Here is an 18,817-nt window from a genome sequence, read left to right as displayed (position 1 = left end):
TCTTAAAATCCTGTTGTGGATTTCAGGCTAGTTTTCACTGAAGCATTTCTGTTTTATTTTTAGTTTCCAAAGCCCGAAGCCGACAGGAGGCAATTTGCAAAGGAATTCGAAGTAAGAGGGAAATTCCCACTTGCATTGGGTGCAGTCGATGGAGAGCATGTACGGGGTCACTCCTCCAGCAAATATTTGATCATTATACTTTAAGTACAAAGATTATCAGAGTTCAGTTTTAGCGAGTATAGTTAATGTCGGCTATGAATTTATTCCTGTTAGTTTTGGAGACAACGGCTGCGTTTCTGACGGTTGTGTTCTTGAATATCTCAGTTTAACGGAAGGCTGAAGGATAATACGCTCAACATTCCGAACCGTAAAACTTGTAGGGATCTACTGTTTGTTTCCATTGAGGACGAAGTGTTTACGCTACTAGAGGACTTCATGAAACCATGCAGTTAAAAGAATTTGGCGGAGGATATTCGCCATCTCTACATCTTGTCAAGGGCTCGAAGAGTTTTGTAAATTTGGAATTTTATTCGCCATATTCAGAATTTTCAATACTTCGATTGAAACAACAAACCATAATGGCATTATGTGTATTGCATAATTTTTTTTAGTTAAATGTGCTTCTGCACACATTACTCTCTCAGATCTGGAAGTTTCTGTTACCGAGGAAAATTCTATAACAGGGTTAAGAATAACGTACAGTAAGAAGTACTGTATTCTTCAGAACGCTTTGACTGCTGAACTTCCTTTAAATCCCTTCTGTATGCGCTACGGAGGTTGTTAATTTTGTTTTCAACCCTTTCATGCTTCGCGCTAGGCTAGATTTCTTAAAGTTAGGGAACTAGTTTCTCGTGCTCCTTATTTTTCTATTACGATCCACTATATTATTTGCTCTTAATTTTGGTTTATACGGTTCTGTGAATTCAGTCGTAAATTCACGTATGTGAATCCTTTGGAGAATTACTGATAGCTATGCTTGCAGAGAGAACCGCAGCAGAATACAACGACTGTGCATTCTGACTGCAGCGTGCTCCTCGTAGTGCAGACTTGCACACGGACGTGTTTGAACATGAGCTGCGTCAATTGAAGCGTTGCCCGACTGCGCGCGTACCGAAAACACACATATTTCAGTCGACGATTCATTAATAAGCAACAATTTGTCTGACAAGCACTGTCGCTACAGACGTAGTCAGTTATTGTAATGGGCTGAGGAAGACGAAAGCCGCTGAAAAACGCGTGGGGTCTGGTTGACTTTCTTTTTTCCTCAGGATCTCTGCAGAATTCAGAATTTGGGAAAGGTCACCTATTAAGCATCGTTATTGGGGGATCCATTTCGTAATGAATTAAATAAATAACGAAGATTAGCGCGTCAAAAAGGTCATCATGCAGCAGAAGCGCCCCGATGACGTAAGTAAAGCATCAAGGTTTTGAAGTTCTTCCGTTACACACCCTGTTTCTTAGATTTCGCATTTTGTTACAAAGAAAAAAAATGGGTTGAGAATTTTTCATCGAAGATACTACGCTTTAGACTTCTACAATACGCCCTAGAACCAAAAACAGTGTGATGGGTAAATTATGACCTAGCAGAATTAAATGTATTGATTCCAGTGGAGTTAATGTTTTCGGTGGGAGGAGGATTACGTCTCTGAACTTTACCGTTTGCCCTAATACTCAGGACTCCCACAAGTATCAAAATGTGTGTGCTCGTGGCCTCTACGAAAATTCTAATCGATGCCGACCTAGCCGTTCAGCGCGTTAATCCGTATCCACCCATCTACTCACGAAATTCCTAGCATGTAATAACTTCGTTTGTTGAAGTTTCTCAAGCGAACTTTTTACGACCATACGTAAATAAAAAAATAAAAAATAAGAGCTGCTTAGTGAACTTGCGCATCAAAACAGTTTGCCATTGCTTCAGTTGTAAGTTTCCCTGTTTGCCTTTAGGGGCTCCATGGTGCAGCTAGCTCGATCGCTGATTTGTTACGTAGTGTGCGTTGAGTCGAGATGGCGTTAACACAATAACAGCAATAGAAGGCGTTCCACAGGTGCAATTCAGTCAAAACTACGCGGTGTGAACCTCGTAGCGCATACGGTACTGCCGTGGTAAGGAGGCGTACGGATCCCTCGTTGCAATATTGGCCTCAAAGTTCGCCCGATATTAGTGTTTTGAACACACGTGAACGATGATTGAAACTTTTTGATCCTAAACCAAATTATAAAAAGTACCCCATGTTTGAATATACATGTATATAAAAGATATACCCTTGTAAACTCGGACGTTTCTTTTGTAAATAAAAGCTTCGGTGTACTACTTGTACATTAAAATCACGCCCAAGGATTGATTGGCATTGGATGTTCATTTTGAAACACCCTGTGTAACAGGTAAACAGTAACGAACTGGCTCAGGCATTGTAATGGGAAAAAAGTAGTTTGCTGAGTAACTGTCACTGACGGGCTAACAGAAGAGAGAAGAAGCAAAGGTAGAAGATAGGGAATGCTGACAGCAGATGGAATAACGTAACAGGAAGTAAAGGTGACGTTGAAGAGAGTGATGTCACGGAGGACGAAATTCTGGTGAAACCCATCTCCTGACACATTTGGATTTGATGTGGGTTCTGTGTATAAAAATGGATACATAATAGTCGTTTCATTTGCAATACTAGGTCTTCTTTTTTGTGGACCATGCCCACATTCTCTTATGCCGGTAGGTACCACAGTTCTGTTACTGCGCTATTTTATTTAATGAATGCATTCCGCAACAAAGGAAATGACGTATTTGTCGGTTTTCTTGTGTCACATTTTCAGAAATATTAAATTTTTGTGTATATTATTGTTACATACGCTTTATAAGATTTTTGTCCTTAATGTTCGGTATTTTTGCAGCTGCTGTAAGGACAAATTATTGTATACAGCTTTGAAAACATAATATTGGAGAACGGGTTCTTCAGCATCGGTGGACAGCAGTAAGTGAAATGAGAGCAAATAGATAAACTTTCTGCCTTCGAAATTCATTATGTTGGATATTGCGCTGAACTTTTCGCTTGTCACGCGTCGTAGTTAAAAGTATATCCCGTTGTACTGATTCGTATTACGTAAAATAACACTTGAAAGAGTTTTGTATAGCAAACTGGTATAGTGTTTTCAGATTCCAGAAGTGTTGGCTATTGAGTGTTCAAGATAAGTGTATGTGACATCTCCGGTCCGTGCTGGGCGTACCTAGTGACGCCACAGCTTTGCGCGTTGTTTCTGCGCTGTTGACCGCCACTGGAAAATTAAAACCGAATGTAATTGTCAGGGATGTTGGGCAAATCTTGCCTTCGTATACTCCACCGTACATTTCTCTTCACTGTCCTTATGTTCTCAAGGAGCCGGGTAACATAATTTTGGATCTTAATATGCGCGAGGTATAATTTTCTTCCAGTTCAAAGAACATAAACGTAGAAGGGCTGCTACAGCTCTGGTCTCTTCCATGTACAACTTTGTGATCTCCGTCATTAAAAACAAGTAATCGCTTTGCGGGTGTCTTATGAATATACACGTTGACGCTTGGGCGTTAATTCAGCAAATTATATATGTTCTTTGCAGACTGTATGTGCAGCAGATATGTTTCATGTGAACGTGCAAATGAAAAGTGTTGGTGAAGCAGAAGACTTTTTCAATGGGTAGAACGTAGTCGTTCAACAAGCACACAGAATTTCTACACGTATCAGTGTTCTACATATAGAAATATGACGGATATTACGTATATACTAATTGCACACTGTAATGTGGCCATTTATGATATGTGTAAATCGGCGGACTTCCGGCCGCCACAGAATGTTTACACTCGTTGTCAGCCTCACATACTAACAATATAGTGTGCCATAATAATAAGTAGGCATTGCAAAAACAGTGTAGATTCGTGTGCAGTGTCCTGCGTAATGGCGATGGTAGAGAGGAAGAGGTTACGAAGAAAACACAAGTGACGAAATGGCTATGTGGAATAAGATAGTGCTGCCTACATGTACGCCAAGGTGACCCCAGATGTGATTGAGACCTCTCTTCGTATATCAGCATTTCATTAAATTTACGTTCTGAGATTCCATTTATTTCGTGTCAGTGAAATTAACTTCATTGGTATATATTCCATGTGGCAGAATGAGCCGCAGTGCTTTGTTACATCCGTCAGTCTGGTCGCCCTAATCCGTAGTGGAGAACCAACTAAAATTGCTAGTGAGGAATATGAGGAAACACGTATGACGGTGAAAGTTTGGGTCAGACCTAGAGTCGTAGTCAGCTAGCCTAATGGGTAAGGCTACCGCTCACGGTAAACAGAAAATCCAAGCTAGAGCTGCTGGCAGGTAGAAGTTGTTTCAGTTACCACAACCTATTCATATTTTGCAGTATGTCGTAATTTTGCTGATGTTACGCTCTCCCCCTTAAGTACAATTTTTCCCAGCGTTACACGCATCAGAAAGTTTGTGTTAATATCTTCATTATGCTTTTGCGTAGTAAGTGCCTTCTGATTATGCACTTTAAAAGAAAAAGTTTTCGACTGTAGTGTTCATGTCTTTTAGTAATACTCTTGCAACTTCCAATTCTAAGTAGTAAAAGTCGCCATAAATAGACAATTACCTGCGGGTTAAGGAGCGCGACAGATGTACCTGAAGGACACCTTTTCCCTTTGTACTGTAATCGACAAAGATTCCCTTGATCTCCCCCCCCCCCCCCCCACACACACACACACACACACACACACACAATAATAATAATGATGATGATGATGATGTGCGCTTGATTCTTAAAATCAGATAACCCTTGCAATTTAACCAATAAAGTTCTTAGGAAAAGCGTGTGTTACGCGAATGTAGCCTAGCATACAGCTGTGTTCTAAATTTAGCGTTTTTATCTGGTGAAATAACTTTGTCGAATCTGAGTGCTATATATAATCGGTTGAAAAAAAGGTACAATTCTAATCAACCGTTGCATTGTTCATTCCACCAGATGTAACTAATTTCCCAAAAACTTTACTTGTGATGGTTTTTACACTACAGGTAGGCTTGATTAGTATAAAAATTTTGGAAGATATCACCCAAAGGCGTTTCGCTACGCTGGTCTACCTGTTTGCAAACACTTCAAGTGACTTATCAGAGTAGTAATAATTCTGATCACCGTATGCGCAACCTATTATTGTGACTTACAGTTAGTATGAACTTAGTTTGCTGTAAATTATTCCGATGCACCCTTTGTGTCATTTAACTGTAAGAATGAAATTTTCACTCTGCAGCGGAGTGTGCGCTGATATGAAACTTCTTGGCAGATTAAAACTGTGTGCTGGACCGAGACTCGAACTCGGGACCTTTGCCTTTCGCGGGCAAGTGCTCCAGGCGAGATACTGGCAGAAGTAAAGCTGTGAGGACGGGGCGTGAGTCGTGCTTGGGTAGCTCAGATGGTAGAGCACTTGCCCGCGAAAGGCAAAAGTCCCGAATTCGAGTCTCGGTCCGACACACAGTTTTAATCTGCCAGGAACTTTCAACTGTGAGAATGATTTATACATTAAAAGTGGTCGAAGCCAAAGACTCAACTAAATTGAAGCACATCGGCGATGTATAACAACGTAAGTACAATCCTCTAATTCAGCGTATGTTGAATATACCAGTGAATGGAGCACTGCGCTGATGAAACCTTTTCTAGTACAGCTTTCCAAGGAAACTAGGAGAGGACTGGGGTTTACTTCAGCAGGTTGAATAAAATTTTAATTATCCTGGGGTGAACTAGTCCAGCCGCTCTCAAACTGCGTATTCAGTGGAACAGCAGCAGACACAAATTTTCTGTTAAATACTATTGGAATTCTCTTGAACGGAGAAAAAATGCACGTTGAAAATTAAAAGGTTTAGAAGAATATGCAACATTCCTGTGACTTGCTGCTGACGAACATTATGTGCTGTGATTCAACCGTCATTGCTCCCTTCTTTAGGTACCTTTTATACATCTCAGCGGCAGCGGCAAAATCGCCATTCCCGAAGCAAAATGCCAAGGACGAAAAGCAGCGCGGAAAGACCTGGGTAGGCGGAGTTACCGCAGTCCGGCTAAATAGTTCGCTGCTGCCGGGGTCAGCTTAACCCGCGTTCCGTCGAACGAGCGAATGAGAGATATTGTAGTTTGTATGCTGGATAGTACATAACTCTAAAAGAATATGCATTCTTGTGTGGCCACCGTACACTCAGGGTATACGACTGAAATGCGTGTAGATGATCATTCAGTTGTTTCTTCGTCATGTAAGGCGGGTTTTTGTGTAATGAAAAATTGTACACTGCAGACGCAACCAATATAAATAGTTTCCCTGGCTATTCCAAACTATAATGCCACCGGTCATAGTTATCTGTCCCTTTTTTTTTTATTTTATTTTACTTGTGCCAAAGCGGCCGACCCTATGCAACTGCAGTTCAGCATATTGCTCCGTAAAAATTCACTTTGCACGGTGTCAGTTCGGTACTTCCCGCTATTACTTCAATTTTGACAGGTGATAGCCTTTTTTTTTTTTTTTTCACTGGTTGTATTCCTTGCGTTAGCAGCATCGAAGAGATGTACGTGACACATAATCAAATCAGACTTGTCGCATAGGAAAGTGATTGACGTACGTTGAAACACTTACATTCTTCATAAGTTGAAGGTCCATAGAGATCGGGCATTTCTAAAGGATAGCACAAAAATATTCTAAAATTATCGTATGAAGAAATAATAAAGATGTGCCAGGAAAGAGAACGCTGCAAATCTTCCAGGAATAAAATATCTTCAGAAGAAGTTTCGATGAAGGTATAGTGCAAATCATTTTCTTAACGAAAATGATAGACGTAAAGGGAGGGCACAATTACTGTATTCATTATGTAATTTTGTTAAGAAGTGATAATGGTCCATAATTTTATGTTGATAGTCTATGATTCTTACTGATTCCAGATGCGGTTAAGATAAGGCACATTTTTAGAAGCTTCTGGTAATTTCGAAATCAATAAACGCGCATGCTTGTCCGTAAAGAGCTGAGATGCTATTGACCATTCGTAGAAAGTAATTTTTTTTATCTAATTCCACATCTTCTATCGTCGTAGCCACATAAGTCACACTGCACGAAAATACCAGTTATTGAGCTACTTGCGGATATCAGTTTTTTCCTCGAGTACATGTAGTGTACACATAGTGTTAACCTTACTCCACTGTAGGTTACCAACCACTACTGCCGGAGCCGTCGCGGACTTTTATATTTGCACGATATTTTTGTGGCGTTGATAGCTCTGAAATTGACGAAGTCAGTGGAATGTTTAGCTGAGAACTGTATAAAAATAGTGGAGTAATTGTTATCGTGAAAGGTCATTACGCACGAAGCTTTCCGTGATTTGGGGGATACAGGATTACTGAATAAATGTTTACTTTTCTGTTTCAGATAGCGCCTTCGGCTAAAAAACTATGGGGAGTAGAAGAACAAAAGGACGACAGTAAAGGCATTCTGACGCTAAACGACCATCAAATGTGGCGCGACCCCACATGGAGTACTTCGGGTAAGTTCAACATGGGATTTTTTCACGATATGATCATAGCCAGTTCATGTAGTGTATGAAATTCGAAGTATTTCTGGCTAAACTGACCTGCCTGGTTGAGATTTTAGACAGCTATGTAAAATTTGCTACACTGATCTGTCAGTGAAGTTCATGCTCCATTTTGTGATCACGTACCCTTCACTCCAAAGTAGACCACAAAGGATCAATAATATTGAGATCTGATGACTGTGGTGGTCAGCCCAGATGCGACAATTCATCTTCGTGCGCACGAAACCAGTCCTGGACGATGCGAACTGCACTATACAATGGGATGGACGTGAACAGCCGGAATTGGCGCATAATCCCTGTCAGTAATGCGACTTTGCAGAGTCCATGGAATACCACAGTATGTTTGCCAAAATCATCATTGAACCCCAGCCATGTTTCACGCAAACTCGACTGGAAATTGGAAAAGTGTGAAACGAGACTCGTCTGACCAAACGACATCTTCAATTGTTCCATAGACCAGGTTTTATGGCTTCGGCACCGAGTGTTTTTGGAATACCAACTTTCTCAGCTTTTGGGGCTCTTTTCGTGGTTTGGTGCTGAGAGCGTTCGCAATTGCGACATTCAATTCTGCATTTACTTTCACAGCTGTTCTCCGTGTTTTTCTTCACAATCCTCTCCAGTGATTGCGCTTCAAAATAACTTATCACACACTTGAATCTGGTGTAGCGACTTAGGCTGTGACGTTTTTCTTTCCGCTTTTCCCGTATGTGGTATATATATTAGATTCTGTGGCTCTTGAAATACCAAACACTTGGTACGGAAGCACCTACTAGACGAGCACCAAACATTTGTCCACGTTCGAATTCGCGTAACTCCGATATAATGCACTCACAAGTGCACAGAACACGGCTCTGGCTACGACCGACACTAGAATCGTATGCAGGACTTTGCACAGATGCCGTCCGTGGTAAAAAACAACAGCGCAAGCTGCGGGCTTGATTGGCGTCGGCGTTTGTGTTAAAACACACATTTCTCGCGGTGTTTCCATATTTTTGTTCAACCCCTGTTGTACGTTCTTAATTTATATATTACACAAGTATTATTCCAACGACAGGGTTGTTTCCGTCAGGTTACTTGAGCGATGTGGCCGTAGGAGTACAAAGTTTAATAAATCCATGTATTTGCGTCTTTTAAGTATTGCGCTACAAAATTGTTCCTAATAACATCTGCAACTACGCGATTTCTTCTGCTTTCTTGTACTTCGTACGTGCTAATGTTATAAGATTCGTATCAGTGTCGTCAGTTTCACCCTGATCATAACTTCTACTAGAATTTTTATTGTACGTAAATATGCTGATCAATATCCGAAAGGTATGCTTAGTAATACTAGTAAATCTCTTTCGCCAGTTTAGTATTTCTAGTAAATCCCGTCCGCCAGTTGTGAAAGTGGACCAACTATTTTTCATACATAAGTGTTGCCTGATCGAACAATTGACGATATGTGAACAGCCTGTAATTTTGTTCGAAGAGGTTTCGAGATTGCAGCCGGTCGTCATGAACTTCACTCCACGATGTTTCAATTGGACACGTGCCAGACATCTCCAGGTGAGCCATCGAAGACTGGCGAAGACGTTTTCGGGTCTGCCTTATATAGCGCGCTGATGTACTGTCTCGCATGCGTCAGTCACAGTGACTGAAGGACCACACGGCCCGGCGGCAACCTCCTCACTGGTGGAACTGCAAGAATCAGCAGTCTTCGGCGTTGCCGCTTGCCGCAATCTTCGGTATGTTCTGGCGCCTTCGTCTGGAGTAAATCTCGGAGACGACGGGATTCCACCCATTATCCAGCATGTAGCCGCTGTCACGCGACGGGTATTTCAACGGATTCTTTTATAATGGAGTCCCAAAAAGAAGTTGCTGTGGCCAGAATTAATGTTTTGTCATACTCCGTTGAATGTCCGTTGGAGATACAATGTTCCGCAACTGCAGACTTGTGCAACGTTTTTTCACTGTGCGTGTTGTTTGTCCTACATAGACTATACCACACTGGCAAGGTACTTGTAAATTCCCGCCTTCCGCAATAACAAGTTATCCTTCACTGATTCCAGCAAGTCTGAAATCTTTGATGGTAGGCGGAAAATCTCTTTCAACTGAAAATTACTATTTATCTTGCTATTTTGAAGGAAATTTTTCGAACGAAGAGAAGTTAGGGACTCTGCTGCTGTGTTCTTCTCGTAATCGAATACCGCTTTCTTGGTTTTAGCTGAGAATGCCCTGTTAATTTGTCGGGTCGAGTATCCATTGTCTGTGAAAACTGTCCTTAAATGTGCAAGCTCTGTAGGCAAACTGTCTGCATCCTGTATTATAGGCCCTCTGTACAAGTGTTATAAGCACACTCATAGCTTGGGATGGTTGATGCCAACTTGAAGAATGCAGGTACAAATCACTGTGAATGGGCTTACGGTAAACTGAATGTCCCAGAGAGCCATCAGTATTCTATCCAAAACATCCAGGAATGGGAGAAAACCATCTTTCTCTAATTCCAAAGCAGTGATGTCCGACTGTAACTGTTTACCAGTTAGTGCCGAGGAATTAGCAAGAGGTACCTGTGTTGGTTGAATTCTACTTTTGCACCTACAGCAAGTGCGATTCCTCTCTACGTTTTTTGAGTGGAGCTGAAGAAGCTGTATAGCACCTTCCTATGGATGCTGCCGAAGAAATAAGTAGGGAAACTTGGCGCTCTCTTTTTAATCCCATCTTCACCCCAGTAATATAATCTCTGAAGGAAAGGGCTATACTACGAAATCTCCGAGTGTCTCCGGACATAGTGTTGCTGCAGGCTGATAAAGGCATCTCAACTGTTATGTTACCTCATAGTTTATATTTGGAGAAGATGTATGGCCTACTTAGTTATACTATGTACATGAAGATGGATCACGACCCTACAGCCCGTGTGCAACGGAAGACGTGTACACTCCTGAATTGGGCTGGATTGTTTTTGGGGGAAGAGACCAAAAAGCGAGGTCATCGGTCTCATCGGATTAGGGAAGGACGAGAAAGGACGTCGGCCGTGCCCTTTCAAAGGAACGACCCCAGCATTTTCCTGGAGCGGATGAGGGAAATCACGGAAAACCTAAATCAGGATGGCTGGACGCAGATTGAACCGTTGCACTCCCGAATGCGAGTCTTGTATGCTAACCTCTGCGACGCCTCGCTCGGTACTCTTGAATTCTTCCTCGTTACCTACAGAGACCATCAAGAACTTACGACCACAATGCAGCGCACTACCACGACTGTATGGTTTTTCTAAAGTGCACAAAGAAGGCCTTTCGTTATCACCTATTGTGAGTAATAGTGACACCCCCTCATACGATTTAGCCAAACATCTTGCTCTCTTGCTGAGACCAATGGTTATCAAATGTCGAGATCATACACGAAGCTCTGCTGATTTTATCAACAGACTGGGGGCTCTCCACCTGAGTAGTTCGGATCTTATAGTGAGGTTTGATGTACTATGTCTTTTTACAAGGCACCTCTTGCTGATTCCTGGGCACTAATTGGTAAACAGTTTCAGTCGGACATCACTGATTTGTTTCGGCACGCTCTTCCGCCACCCTGTTTTATGTTTAACACAGAATAATCTGAACAGACTGACGGCGTCGCCATGGGCAGCCCCTTGTCTCCCTTGGTGGCTAACTATTTTGTGGAGGATTTTGAGGAAAGAGCACGTGAATCAGCGGTTCTTAAACCAACTGTTTTTTGGCGGTACTTCATGATTCTTTCATAGTGTGGCCCCACGGAGAAGGTAAGTTAATGGAGTTTCTACATCATCTTAACTCCATTCATGAGAACATCCGATTTACTATGGAATTAGAGAAAGATGGTTGTTTTGTTTAGACGGAACAGTGATGGCTCTCTGGGACATTCGGTTTACCGTTAAGCCCATTCACAGTGATTTGTACCTGCACTCTCAAAGTTGCCATCAACCATCCCAAACCATGAGTGTGCTTAAAAAACTCTTGTACATGAGGCCCATACAGTACAGGATGCAGTTAGTTTACCAAAAGAGCTTGCAAATTTAAGGACAGTTTTCACACGACCCGACAAATTAACAGGGCATTCTCAGCTAAAACCAAGAACGCGGTATTGGATAAAGAGAAGGACGCGGCAGCAGAGTCCCTAGATTTTCTTCTCTTCGTTCGAAATATTTGCTTCAAAATAGGAAGAATCCTTAGTAATTTTCAGGTGAAAGAGATTTTCCGCCAATCATCTAAGATTTCCGACCTGCTGGGATCGGTTAAGGATAACTTGTTATTGCGGGGGGCGGGAATTTACAAAGTACCTTGCCAGTGTGGTATGGCCGATGTCGGACAGACAGTACGCAAAGTGAAAGAACGTCGCACAGAGCATAAACGTTGCACTCTCCTTCTGAGACCCAGCAAGTTTGCAGTTCCGGAACATGGTATCTCCAACGGACATTCAACGGAGTATGACAAAACATTAATTCTGGCCTCAGCAACATCTTTTTGGGACTCAATTATAAAAGAATCCGTCGAAATACGCATAGCTTGAATCGGCTATGTGCTGGATAATGGGTGCATTCCCGTCATCTCCGAGATTTGCTCCAGACGAAGACGCCAGAATACTCAGATGTAACGCCGTAGACAGCTGATTCTTGCAGTTCAACCAGTGAGGAGGCTGCCACTGGGTCGTGTGGTCCTTCAGTCACTGTGACTCTGACGCAAGCGCGGCAATACTCTCAGCGCGCTGCGTAAGGCGGAGTGGAAGACATCGTCGTCAGTCTTCGATGGCTCACCTGCAGATACCTGGCAGGTGTCCAATTGCAATGTCGTGGAGTGAAGTTTACGACGACCGGCTGCAATCCCGAAATGTCGTAGAATATATACTTCCCCGTGAAAACCTTGAATTTTACTATCTGTAAATTCCCTGAAACACACACACCTTTTGGGCAAAGGGAAATAAATGACAGATGGCAAAATTGGTGCTGTTTACTCAGCAACAATACACTTTGTGAAACCTTGATATGTAACTAAAACATTTTATTGCAGGTTTCTTGGAACTACAAAGTAGTATTTTTCAGAGTTGTGTGAATCTCATACGCATCCTTTTACACCCATCCCACGATTAAATTAGTTAAGAGCAAAAGTAGAATGCAACCAACATCGGTGTTGGCATGTAATATTTAGGATTTACTGTTCATTTAAAAGCAGATTTTTTTCAACGGCCGTCCTTGAAGACATGTGAGAGTAGGACGAATTGAAGTATATATTATCTCTGCAACTGTGAACTCAGTTAACTGAAGTAGAGTCGCCGTGGTACGCTATACACATCATATTCTCGCGGAACAGTAGATGACTAAGAAATACAGTAGCCGAGAAAAGCCATCAACTTTAGTACTTAAAATTTGACTAAACATAGGCAGTTAGTGCCTACATATCAGACGATGTGTAGTAAAGAAATTTGGATTTTCGCTTCTGACGAAAAGCAGAATCTATGGAAGCTTATACTAGGGGTTAAAATGTTGAGCTAACTATCTATAAATGTTCCATGAAAGATAGGGAAAAAGCAGAAATTCTCACTGTTTAATGTAATAAAACGTATAGGAGGTACAAAGAACGTAACGTTATACAATTGTACCGATCTAGTAGCGATATGTAACAGCCGATGAATTGTACGGATTGCACCACATGAACGGAGAATGCATGTAAAACATAACTGCCAATGGAAAACTTGCAGTCAGTTTTTAAATTGTTTACGAGATTTTTTCCAAGCGAGATTCACTGATTGTGCATATCCTCTGGTAAAATTAAATATGGGGCAGATAGCGTAAACGTTGAAGCTTTATATAAAGACAGTAGTTGGAGGGAAAACTTAGAAATCAGTCAAGAACCACCGAAAGCATACGAAACAGAGTGGGTGACAGTTACAGAGGTTTATGTGACGAGTGTTTAATGAATGCTAACTGTTAGTGGTTAGGAGGAATGCGGATGATAGCATATCCGTTTCTCGTGACGCGCTCTGAACAGAACAGAGGGCTGCGCGCGCGAATCGATTTCCGATTGCCGTCTGTTATTAGCTATCGCGGCGCGTTTCCGTAATCTTCTTCGGCGACAGGTACCGCCGGCTCGGCTCGATATCCGTCCAGATGGGACGCGCCGGGTGCATGCCGCCAGCCGCCTCAGCACAGAGGACTCTCCACTCGTCTGTTGGCGTCGGAGCTGTTTGTCTAGCGCGTTTTGCTCTGGGGCCGGAATATAAGAGATTATTGCCTTTCGCCGTTTCGTTGAGAAGTATGAAAGGTCTCGTTCAGTATGCGAGCGTGGAGTTCAGACTTAAAATTTGATTCTTAAAAAATGTCGTTTCCGAAGGTGAGACATGGAGTTGTTTCCTGGGGCCAATTCCGTTCTTTTTTTTTTTTTTTTTTTTTTTTTTTTTTTTTTTTTTTTTTTTTTTTTTTTTTCCACAAAGTGGAATGAATGAACTTTCGGTGACACATGTGACGAGTTATGTGCGCGATGCTATTGTAGACTGATTTTAATGTTCTCAGTACATAGCGAATCGCTTAATAATTTTCGGATAGAAATACAGTAAGTCTCTGTGCACTTGCGCATTACCTTTGTCGGTTCGTTTTACGTAACTAATATGGTTTAATTAATTGTTAAGGACAGTCAGTTTCAATGCTAGGTTGTTCCGCTGTCTACTGTAGCGATAATCGTTGTGGAGGTGGCCTCCTCACTACGCTAATGTGTAATATTTCCAAGAAATGAAGAAAGACTCGAACAGTGGGATGTTAATCGTCAGGTCGACTTCTGAAAATGTAAAAATAATTCCTTTCTGTGCGAAGTGCGTATTTTGGTCTGTAATAATACCACTGGTAATGTTTAACCGGTGACGTTTCGATGTATCAGTTGGTAATTAAAGACTTGACAGTGTTGTAGTGTGCAGTTTGTGTGTTGCTAGCGCAAGAACAAAAGGGAAATATATCATTTTCAATGCCAAACATTTGTTACGATATCTGCAGTAGACCCACATAAATTGTTAGATTCATTTAGTGGATAAAAAAAACTGTACCTTATAGATAACAAATACAATGTTTTATCATGACTTTGTGCCAGACTACCAATCCATACATTTTTCGGGTGGAAGAAAGTCTTCCATGTAACCATCGTTGTTGTTTCCTAAGGCGGCAGTAGTGCAACTGGAATTGAATGCGTGCGGCGAACACGTAGCATGAGCAAAGTGACTGTTTATTCCAGAGTTTTCGGATGAATTGTTTTGGCCGTAGCCGAGACAACAACCAGTTCTTCCAACGTCAGTGGGTTTCAGGTAGAGACTCGAAGGAGCCGATCATAACAAATAGATTGCTTTCTTTGGTGCTGCTTTGCGGACAGGAGTTTCATCTTGTAGTTGTTTGTTTATTCAGCATTTAGTGACCTGTTAATCTCGAACTGCTGAAAGGGTTCCCTTGTATACACTTTGTCAAAAATTACCTGACTAACTTTGCTTCATTATGTCAGACATTGTCAGGTAGTGAACAGAAGTATATAACAGCGTGGTTCAGATACAAAGTTAAACCGAATATGCCAGACCCTTAGTAACAGAAAGTACGACCATACCTTCAATAACAGTATAATGCCTAAGTACTTCAGTGTTGAAATTAGCTCCGTGGTTAAGAAAAACTTCACGTTATTTGCAATTTTATGTGAAAAGTGCCATGTCGGTACTTGTATACGATACATGAAATCTTTCCTTTGCGCCTGATTGTCTTTCTTGTCTTTCCTCATTAATTTATACCTCCCACAGTCTTCTTTCGGATATCGACATCCACCTACGTTTTGTTCTTTATTGCGAAATGCATTTAATGGTAGTACTGTCAGCATCGCTTTTTGCAAATTATTTGCCGAGTAGAGACATAACGAAACGTGAGTAGATGCCTCACGGAGTTCTTGCCCCGTTGGAATTCAGTGAAATCTCAGGCGTGGGATTCGTATAAATCTGACGCGGTAGGAACTCTGTAAAGTATTTATTAAAGAATGTTCAACGCAAAAAATTACGTTATCAATGAAGTGATCCAAAAAAGTAACACTGAAACCGTGGTCACCAATGATATGATAACTTCTGATTTAGATGCTCCAGAAATGTCTGATTCACGAGATTGAAAGGTATGTCACGTTGGGTGAGCCTTCTTGTTCTGTAAAACATAGTACATGCGTGGCTTAATTATGTGGAGAAACGACAAAGAAAGAAATGTAGCAGCATCGTATAGAAGGTGGGCTGATTAGAAGTAATGTAAACCTCCACCTAATATGAATTAGTGTCATATTTGCCATAGAAACCAGTTTTGTTCAACGTATATATTGATGTCTGTAAAATTTTGTCAGTCGAATTTTATATCATTTATCGCAGACACAGCAGCACTTCCTTGAACGTAAAAGGAAATACCGTGCCTTCGATTGCTTTAATTACTACCGGTAACTTGGCAATAATAAGATCAGAGGAATTTGGTTACCAGAAGAGATGTTAGTCCATTCTATTTCACACGTGGAAACTGTGTGAGATGACACATCTTCATTGATCTGATTTGTTGATGGCAGTACTTGTTCAAATGATATCTGAAACTTGACCAGTTACGTATCCTTTGTACGAGATAATCTTCCATGTACTAGATTTCCTCCATGCTTCTGACATCGACAGTGTGGATTACACAGTTCCTCTGGTGTTACTTTGTACGTAAACACGTCCTTGTTTACAAGAATTTTGCACGTAGCAATCCTGCCGATGTATTAAGTGCGCAGCCTAGAATACAGCCCGTTTGTTGTTGTAGATTTATAATGAGAGAAAAGTGTCCCTCATATTTCTAACTTTTTCGTACCGTCCTCGTCGTTATCTGCTCGTTCGATCTGAAATGTTGGGATACATTTCAGAAGTGTTTAAGTATAAGATCGTATGCCAGCTCTTTCGAAAACAAACAGCAGTTCCCCATTGTCCTGCTAATAATTTGAATTATTCTGCTTACAGTGAGGTGACAAATGTCGTGGGATACCACCTTATACTATGTCGATCCTTCTTTCCCCGGCATAGCACAGCAACTCTACGAGGCATATACAAAACAAGTCCTCTGCAGAAGTATTGAGCCCTGCTGCCTCTATAGCCATCCATAATTGCGAAAGTGTTGCCGGTGCAGGATTTTGTGCACGAACTGATCTCTCGATTTATTCAGTCGGTCAAACTGGTAGCGCAAATCATTCGCTACAATTGTCTGGAATGTTCCTCAAACCAATCGCAAACTGTTTTGGCCCCGTGACATGACATCGTTGTTTGGGAACATGAATTCTATGAATGGCTGCAAATGGCCTCCAAGTAGCCGAGCATAACTATTTATCGTCAATGATCGGTTCAGTTGGACCAGAGGTCCCAGGCTATTCCATATAAGCACAGCGCACACCATTATGGATCCACTACCAGCTTGCACAATGCTTTGTTGCCAAGTTGGATCCATGGCTTCATGGAGTCTGCACCACGCTCGAACCTTTTAGCATCAGCGCTTACCAACTGAAATCACGACTCATCTGTTTTCCAGCCGTCCAGAGTCCAACCAATATGGCACGAGCCCAAGAGAGGCGCTGTAGGCGATGTATTGTTAGCAAAGCACTCGCGTCAGTTGTCTGCTACCATAGCCCATTAACGCCAAATTTCGCCGCACTATTCTAACAGGTACGTACGTCCCACATCGATTATTACGTGTATATCACACAGTGTTGCTTGTCTGTTAGAATTGACAACCCTACTAAAACGCCGCTGCTTTCGGTCGTTAAGTGAAGGTCGTCGGCCACTGCGTTGTCCGTGGTCAAAGGTAATGCCTCAAATTTAACATTATCTGTAGCCACATCTCTCTGCAGGCGGCAGCTTTGACATATGATAAGTATTTAAGGATTTGGAAAATATTTTGCTATAATACTGGACAATTCAAAATGAGTATAACTACTACAAACAGTTGTACCATTATAATGCGTAGTGATCGAGATTGAAAAAGAAAGGGCAAATTTTCGACAGAGCGACTGCCCCTTTACTCGCACTCGACCGCTCACACATGGAGGTTCACACATTTTAAAACCGTCGTCTTCACCTTTGTAGCGGTAGTACTATAGACGTGCCCTCTAGACGTCTGGAAATGGCACCCATGTATTCTTTTTATGAGGTTATTTGAAAGATCTTATGCATGTGTCTCCTATACCGGAAACTGTTCCAGAACTCCAGTGGCACGTTTTTATTGCTGTCGCGTCGGTGACGCCACATACACTTTAGAATGTATCCCAAGGAATGTATAATCACTTCGATGTACTCCTTGTAGCCATGGGTAGCCATAGAGAACACTTGAATTATGCAAGTAAAATTTGAACCTTTTATATTCTCAATGCTTCTTATCATGTATCGCTATGCATAGTAAGTATAGACGTTTGTAGTCGCCATATTCATTTTCAAATGCTCTGTATATATATTTACGGTGTCTGTCTGCTGGTAGCGTGGAACCTTTCAAGTAACTCACGGCTGTCTGCAAATGTGTATCGAAGAAGTTAATAGTAGGAATAGAATAGTTAGCTATAGTCTGGCGGCTACAGCTCGGTTATAGGCTGATCGCTTTACAGATGCTGTTAATGTGTACCGCGGAGCAAAATTGCAATCGGCTGCCGCGAGATACGACAGAAACGAGAGATGTTCTGCCGACAGCTGATTTTAAGTGACCAATGGCCTAACTGCGGCAGGCGAGAGGTTTTGTAGCCCTGAATTGAAACTTAACGTCCTGACTTTAGCATAACCTAGTGATGTGAAATGTATCAGAGAAAACGGCGATCACAATCGCTTTCTTCGCGGCGCTTAAGGCTAACCTCTACGAGTGAACTCAAAACAGAACTAAGTCATAATATATTTGTTTGCAAAGCCATCTGTCGCAGCAAAATGTTAGTTTAAACAGTAAAAGTGAACTGTAATGCTCGCTGTCATTGGTTACCTGAAACAATCCTCAGAGTGGTTGCAGATCATAGGCGACACAAGCCGATTCCAAACGAGAAGATAAGTATAGGAAGGAAAATTATAAGGAAATAAAGTCAACTCGATGGTGAAAATGAGGCGGTAAAGTATTAGAAATAAAAAATTACATTTAAGCCAGTTAAATGAATAAAAATAAGTGTTTTGATTGGATTTGGAAAAACTAGAAGCTTCGCTGCATGTGACGACATTCGAACATTCGACATTCCACACTTCAGGTTTATACGCTA

At 41.6% G+C, this 18,817-nt stretch overlaps 1 protein-coding gene across 3 annotated transcripts in view; it reads left to right on the top strand.

The window, feature by feature from the left end:
• Positions 1–18,817, top strand: part of LOC126458466 (pumilio homolog 2) — a 642,319-nt gene that overhangs the window by 293,943 nt on the left and 329,559 nt on the right. For all 3 annotated transcript variants that reach the window (XM_050095538.1, XM_050095540.1, XM_050095539.1), the window contains one exon: positions 7,418–7,532. In XM_050095538.1, the coding sequence (XP_049951495.1) occupies positions 7,418–7,532 (115 nt within the window). The remainder of the gene's footprint in view (positions 1–7,417; positions 7,533–18,817) is intronic.

Source organism: Schistocerca serialis, chromosome 2, assembly GCF_023864345.2.
Source record: "Schistocerca serialis cubense isolate TAMUIC-IGC-003099 chromosome 2, iqSchSeri2.2, whole genome shotgun sequence".
Taxonomy (NCBI): Eukaryota; Metazoa; Arthropoda; class Insecta; order Orthoptera; family Acrididae; genus Schistocerca; species Schistocerca serialis.
The sequence above is the reverse complement of the archived record's forward strand: the minus strand, read 5'-3'. Positions and strand labels throughout refer to the sequence as shown.